Genomic DNA, 7,693 nt, shown 5'->3' on the forward strand with positions numbered 1-7,693 from the left:
CCGCCGTATGGCCAACGTTAACATACGCTACCGAGATAGCGTATTCACGAGTTCCTTTACTCCCAATATAATCGACTGATGGTCGATATATTGGCAGCAGCTCAAGTAGGCCACTGCTTGAGCACAGCGTTCAGTTCGCATCACCGACGGGAAGGTCAGACTCCCTCAGCTGACTGAGTATACTTTACTCCCAATATAGTCAACTGATAGTTGGTATATTGGCAGCACCTCAAGTATGCCATTGCTTGAGGGCAACGTTCGGCTCGCATCACCGACGGGAAGGTCAGACTCCCTCAGCTGACTGAGGATCCTTACCTCCTTATCTTAGCGTAGGTGCGTCGTTACAGAATTCAAGGGTTGATTGTGCACAAAATAAGGTCTGACAGAAGGTAAAGTGCTGGAAGTCAGGTACATACAGACATAAGTTAGATAGCCACCTAATAACTTCCCATAATTTCCCTAGGGCTTTACGAACTAGGCACCATCCTTAACGAACCAACATATTTTGTAAACGCAATTGTTATGGCCAAAATTTAATGAAAATCCTTAAAAAAACTCGTCACTAAATCTGGTGCACGCTTTGTTCGGCTCTGATACCAGCTGTGGCAGCCCCGCCCGACATAAACCGGCTTAAGTGCGCTAACCATCATCAAAACGACAATCAGGGTTAACACGCACTTAAAACAGAGCAATCCGGCAGTGCTGTCGGGTAAAATCCCGATAAAACCACTTAAACCTGGATCGAACAAAGCAGCATAACTCACACGAAGGCGAGTCCAGAGACTACAACACCTCACAATATATTACAACACATAGAGTTTAACATGACTTCAGGATTACAAACCAAGTTCCAAATTTAACGAAGTACTTTTCAAAGCCAACACATAAGAAGTTCAACAGAGTCCTTTATTTTAGCGGAAAGTACACACGAGAACTAACGACGAAAGGGGTGTCACGATGAAGCCCGGTTCGTGACATCACTCGCTCTTGCCATCGTTGACCGGGGACGGGTCCCACTCCACGGACCAACCAGGCGGAAGAGTGCAAGGCCAAGTTAAACTGGCAATCATATCCTCAAAGGTTCCACCTGAAACAAAATATAGCCACAAGCAAGGCTGAGTACACTAATACTCAGCAAGGCTTACCCGACTAAGGGTATACTTAGCCCTTTATCTAGACATGCAAGGCTTTTGGCTTGAGGGGTTTGTTTTGCAGAAAAGCATTAAGAGTAGATCCTTAATTTCAAATTTTAGCTTTCAGGTTCTAGTTCAATTAACCATTCTAGGTGAGCATCTATCCCATAGCATACATGGTGGGAAACAATTATCTTTCAACATTCAACCAACCATATTCATCATCATCATCTTTCACTTCTTACTCTATGTAGCAGAAGGGTTAAGCAGTCTCAATAACCGGTGAGAAACGGACGATTCGAATCGAATTTGTTAACCTGGCCAGGCAGATCTAAACACACGTCACGTGGTTACTCACAGAGTCACACGTGCAACATTTCCCTTCAATTCCCGCTTCACGGAACAGGCCCACCGCCCTCAAGTACAGCAGTACGACGACTCCGTACTCGCCATTAGCTAGATGTGAACGAGTTCAAGACGGTGGGAAGGTATGTTCCGGCTGCGGTTCAATCCAGTACTTAAGCTTACCGATTACCATATTCTCGGCATGTGATTAGTACGTTCAAACGCTTAACCACCACTACCACACACTGCGGCCTTATCACTTTTCACTAGACAGACGGGGCATCCCGAGTATCACGACCCCGCCCGTAGACCTTATAGTGGTAGCAAGTAGTAAACAACCAACTCCTATCATTTCTCGCGAGTGACAGGAAATCACTCGACTTCTACCGAACCATTAGCATAGCTAACTAACGACCTACACAAACTAGTGTTCAAGCATAGGTACCTAGGATTATGCCGCTAAGGTTCCAGTCAAGTCCTGTAACTTAAATGCACAAGTAGATAGGAACAATAATAAGTTGCATAATTTAAAATAGAGGGACATGCTCCGGGGCTTGCCTTCCTGGGCGTAACTAGTTCTGGGTTCTTCCGAAATCGGGTTCGGGTCTTCAGTAACTTCAGTTAGATTCACCTGAGCTTCACGCTGCTCACTCTCGGACCCGGGCACCAGCTCGTATGTTCCGTCAGCGAGAGTGGTCGAATCTATATGAAATGCAATGCACATGGGTAAGTCGTTGTGATGGTAAGAATTTATGAATTATTTCACAATAAAGGTGTAATGCAAACAAAACCCGAAGTTAAAGAGTGAAACACTTTCATTCATATTTTACTGGGCAATCGTTTATAGAGTAGTAACTCAACATATCTAGCTACACAAGGCATCAAGATCAACAGCACAAAAGAACTATACTAACTTCACCAAGCAAGTTGAAGTGGTTTCCTATAACAGGTAAATTACGGTTTGCTAATAAATAAACAACTCAACACATAACTAGTAACAAAATCAACAAAAATTACATCAAACATAAGATAAACAGAACTAGCTATCCTGCAAAAATTCATCCCAAAACTTGTAGCCATTTATCCCGAACAAATCATGTAATCAGTCAACTCCTAGAACAAGATTAAATTACACAGGTTAGACCAGAGTATAAAAGAAACTAAAACTTTAACAATAGGTCTAAAGAGGGATGAATTAGCTACTGTGAATTTTTCAAGATTTATTATGCACAGAAATAAATAGGAGAAAATAAACAAAACATACATCAGTTCAACAAGATTAATTTTTAGATCCTATTCTAGTCATGAACTTGGGTTTAAACTTCATGGACCAGCTAAACCATGCAAAAGTAATACTCAGAAATATTTTCATGATTTATTATCAAAGTAAACTATTTATCGTAATTAAAGTATACTAAAAAAGGATTAAATCAAAGAATTACCTACACATGAGAACTGACCATAAAATTTTTATAGAAACACTAGTGTCACATGAAAAAACCACCATAAAAATTTCAGAGCATAACAAGGCTTCAAGAAATAATTAAGAAAAAGAATAAACAACTAGCCTTTATGCACCTAGTAACATAAATCTAATTTTCCAGCAAAAAGTTTCAACTAACAACCATCATATTATGATTCTACTGCATAGAGATTTTCATAAGGATTCCAGAACAACTGGATTTTCTATTTTACGAATTTTCTACTAATTTCTATTGAATTTCAAAGTTTACAGCTAAAAATTACAAAGGAGTCCCTACAGCACTATTCATCTGAGTCACAGTCTATTCAAACAACCCCCTGGACTTTCTTGAATTTCAACCCGAGGTCCTTGGCTGGGGTTTGAAACAGGGGAGCTTCGGGCGGCCGGATTCCGGCGCTTGGGGTCGTCGGCGGCGAGGGCCCGGTGGGGGAAAAGCAAGAGGAGAGCGAGCTCTACCTCGGGATGGCCTCGGTTGGGGCTGGGATGGCCGGAGCGGGCGGCGCCGCGGAGAGGGGCGGCCGGCGGCGGACTGGGCTTGCGGCGGCGGCGTTCCGGCGGGCTTGGGCGGCGGCGCGTGGGTCGGGGAGTACCAGCGGAAGGTGAGGAAGCTAACTGCGGGGTCGAATGGGCGCGAGGGTGACCGGAGGAGGGAGCTCCGCGGGAGCCTATGGGGCGGCGGCGGCCATGGTGGCGGCGGCGGCCGTTCCAGGCGAAAGGGGGCGCGCGGAGCGAGGCTATCGAGCTCAGGAGGTGAGAAGGGAGGTCGGGGACTTCTCTGAGCTCGAGGGGAGGCTCTAGACGGCCAAGGCGCGAGGCGGGGGCGAGGCGCGGTCGTCGGGTCGTCACGGCGTCGCCGTGGCGCCTCGGCAGCCATCCTCGGCGTGCGCGCGGGGGATCGGCGACGCGTGGCGATGAGAAACTTCAGGAGGGACCGGGACGGAGTGGCTGGTGGCACGGCGAGGGCGCGGCCCGTGGCCGTCGGCCTCGGCGTCCAGCGCAGACAGGGGAGGGAGAGAGAGGAAAAGAGAGAGTAGAGAGAAAGAGAGAGAGAAATTAAAGTGATTCAAAAATTGAATTTTTCTCAAGGATTTCGTTTGAAACATGAAAAACTCCAAATACGAAAGTTGTAGAGAATTTAAAAACATACAACTTTTATTTCAGGAACAAGTTCAAACGAGCAAAGGTTTAAAAGTTATTTTAAAATTTTCGAAAACTACAAATCAAAACACTTATCATTTCATGTAATTTTTGCCACTTTTACCCCTAAAGTTCAACTAGACATTGATTCATCTTTTCAGGGTGAACATATCTATTCATTTTCATATGCCTATTTGCATTGGCGTGAAAGTTATTTGAAGTTCCTGACCTAGGCACACATACACACATACACATACATACACCTATGTTCTTTTCCAAAAAGAAATGCGTAAATTAACTTTTTCTTGTTTATTTAGCATCAAACCGGTCCAAAACGTCCAATCCGAGTTAGGAGTTGTATTTTGACACGGGATTTGATAGGGTTCCGACTCCTAACGGGTACAGACCTCCACACCCTATATATATGAAGGGCCACGGCCGATTGAGGGTAATCCCAATCGATTCACACATTTATCCTTTACCTTTTACCTCCAAACCCTAACTTTTCCAATCTCGTCTGCTGTTCTTCGCTCGTCTCCACGGCGTTCGATGGCGTTCTGAGTGGCCTGCCGACCTCAGAGCAACCCTAGATCCACGAGCTCTGACGGCGTCTCTCCCGAGCTCGGGGTTTTAGGCCTTCGCGGCGTTCTCTGTAGAACCGGTCTGACCGGTCGCCATAACCGGTCTGACCGGTCTGTGCGCAGGGGGCCCGTTGGTGAAGATCGTGTCGATGATCAACGCGCGTTATAGCGCATTCGAGTGTGTTGGCACAAATTAGTGTGAACAGCTCTATTACTGGATAATTCAGATTCATTTTATATCAGTTGGATTGGATTGGACCACATCTTCTGATGTTTTAGGACAGTGTAGTCCATTTCTTAAATGATCTTAGCCACAATAATCTATAGTATATTCATCATTACGAAGATCAAATGTAGGGACACTAACTCTGTTGAATGGAAAGGGCGTCGCTTAGATTTTTTTAGTAAGAGCATCGTGTACAAAACAATTATTCCATATGAACTTTTCAGTATCCGTGTCTCCATTGAGCAAAGTAGTTTTCAGGTTCACATTGCTGAAATTCCTTGATGCGTCTCGAAGCAAAATGGTCATTGCAAAACATGCAGCAGAGAACCTGAATCACTACTAGACTGTAGATTCCATTACATTTGATGACAACAAAAACACTGCTGTCCTTGCAAAAAGAAGATATTATATGCCGTTGAAACATCACATATTCGACACGTAGATGGTGGCAATTAGGCAGTTACGAGTAAGTAATTACCCGTCTTAACCAGAATCTCCTTTAGATGTGTGTCACACATCACTCTTGGCCTCAGAATCTCCTTTCAGAGACAGCGTGATCGTCCTTTTGGGGATTTGGCCATCAATACATCTGTCAAAGTACTACTCCCCATCACTACAATTTACAAGGTTGTATAGTACGTATCCACGGGTCATTGCATTCCCTTAGTTAAACTAATTATTAGGCACAAAATGATGATTAAGTTCGCGTTTCCAAAGACATACTTGATGTGTTTTGTGACCAAACCGAGTTGATTACCCCTCGCAAAAAAAAGGATTACCACTCTCGAAACCCTACCATGCACGTTAGTCAAGACGAGACGTGTAATCAAGCAAGAAGAGCACACGCTAATCGCAATTAGACAAAACCTCCGTACCAGTCATGCTGGCCAAATTGCCAAAGGGAGAAGGGGGGCGTGGGGCCCACCGGCACCCCACCCCCCACTTGGCCTGCCTGCATGGGGTTTGCCTACCCCCAAGTTGGTCCTTGATGAAGTGTATCCGCCCCCCTCTTCCTCCTCCTCAATTCCTCCGGCCGTCCGAGATCGATTTGAAGCCGCTGCCTCCAAGCCCCACTGATAAAATTGACCACCCGTCGTCCTCCCTGTCCGTCATCATGCTCCCTCGCCGTTTCCTTCCCCATCCATCCCCCACGGCAGCAGGAGCGGCAGCGTCGCCAGAAAGGGCGATATCTACTTCGCCGTCGACCGGATCCCCTCTGCTCGACTCCCTCCTCTTCTCCACTCTGCGTCCCCGCAATAGGCTCTGCTGTTGAGATCATCTTTCTTGGAGAAGAGGGGGGCGTTCTTGAAGTGAAGGAGCAAGAAAGAAAGGGAGGGGCTTTCGGGTGGATGAACAGTTCTGACGGAGGTCGCCGGGGCCAATGCCAAGTTCAGGATTGAAGGTAACCTTTTCTTGCTGTGTGATTTTCGAATAAGTTGAGTGTGTTTAGGTGATTCATTCACAGTCTTTCTTTTGGTTGGGCTCATCAGATTCTTGGAGTAGCTAGTTGTTTAAAGTAGTTTCTTTGCTGACAAAAGTATGAACTTGGCAACCTTTCCTTTAGATTTTGGGGCATCTCAAAAAAGATATTAGATTCGTATTACAAATGATTTACTAATCCCTAATAGTCTTATTACAGGTATTGTCACTTCAGGTGACAAGCAATTCAGTCACAGAGGAACAGATCTGATTACACAACAACATTCAGAAACCACACACACACAAAAAAACCACCACCCTTCACCCTTGTCAGTTCTTGGACGCTCGCTGTCATCGATCTGCGTACACAGTGGCAACAAAATGGCAAGCCGATCTGGCACGATGGATGGAAGAATAGGCACAAGCAGACAGAGGAGGAGCCCAGAGTTGGTCCGAAGACCAAACGCCGGGAAGCGCCACCTGCAGCAGCAGCGGCAGCAGCAGGAGGCGGATTTCAACGACAGGAAGGTCATTGCGTCGACTTACTTCAGCATCGGAGCGTTCCTCGTGCTCGCCTGCCTCACCGTGTCGTTGCTGATACTGCCATTGGTGCTGCCTCCATTGCCGCCGCCGCCGTCGCTGCTGCTATGGCTGCCGGTCGCCCTGCTCATCCTGCTGATTGTGCTGGCCTTCATGCCAACTGATGTGAAGAGCATGGCGTCGTCTTACTTGTAAATAGGCCCACTGGCCCTGGAGCCTCTTGTTTGGGCATTTCGACTAGGATGATTGCAATGTGAAGCATCTTTTCAGGAGTAGATTTCGAGTGAAAAAGTTTGGCAGCTATAAATGTTGTTTAACGGGATTTGGTAATTCGATGCAAATGTGCTAACAAAGTTAAGCAGGTTTTCTGTCAGGCACCATTCTTTCCAAGAGATAGACAGACATGTTCCATTATTCGTACTGAAGATGCATGCATTTCGAATATTAGAACTGATATGAGCACTTCACAAGTGGTAGCATTCTTTATTTACCAACACAGCTCATGCAGATCATCTAAACACCCGCATTCTTTGGTGTCATTTAGTATGAGAATTTAGTCCAATATTAATACATTGAAACATGCTTATGTTGTTGTTAAATCATGGCTCACATTTCTGTGAAAATTTTCAGTGGAATGGAAATCAGATAATTGAATCTTTCACCCTCTGTCTGCTAAGAAACTCCTGTAATGCTCTACTTCCAGTATCTGTCACATAGATACCACGAGTAAATACCCTGACAACGGCTGAAAATTGTAGTTATTTGCAGGTTGAGTTGAAACGATGGACTATTTTTTTTTCAAAAACTTTAAGGACAAGGAGGTCCTGCC

General features: G+C 45.4%; 1 protein-coding gene across 2 annotated transcripts; it reads left to right on the top strand.

Annotated features, from left to right (window-relative positions):
• Window positions 1–5,867: 5,867 nt before the first annotated feature.
• On the top strand, window positions 5,868–7,275 carry LOC120686536 (ARGOS-like protein). Of its 2 annotated transcripts, none has more exons than XM_039968756.1 (2): window positions 5,868–6,307; window positions 6,534–7,275. In XM_039968756.1, exon 2 carries the CDS (start codon window positions 6,706–6,708, stop codon window positions 7,057–7,059), a length of 354 nt encoding a protein of 117 aa, XP_039824690.1. In that variant the 5' UTR covers window positions 5,868–6,307; window positions 6,534–6,705; the 3' UTR covers window positions 7,060–7,275. The 2 variants fall into 2 exon arrangements, with proteins under 2 accessions (XP_039824690.1, XP_039824688.1); XM_039968754.1 differs by having other exon boundaries at window positions 5,882–6,307; window positions 6,545–7,275.
• The last annotated feature ends 418 nt before the right edge of the window (window positions 7,276–7,693 follow it).

The sequence above is a fragment of the Panicum virgatum genome, chromosome 8N, assembly GCF_016808335.1.
Source record: "Panicum virgatum strain AP13 chromosome 8N, P.virgatum_v5, whole genome shotgun sequence".
Taxonomy (NCBI): Eukaryota; Viridiplantae; Streptophyta; class Magnoliopsida; order Poales; family Poaceae; genus Panicum; species Panicum virgatum.

Coding starts and splice junctions, on each gene's coding strand:
- LOC120686536 (XM_039968756.1), top strand. CDS start 6,706: ATGGCAAGCCGATCTGGCACGATGGATGGAAGAATAGGCACAAGCAGA.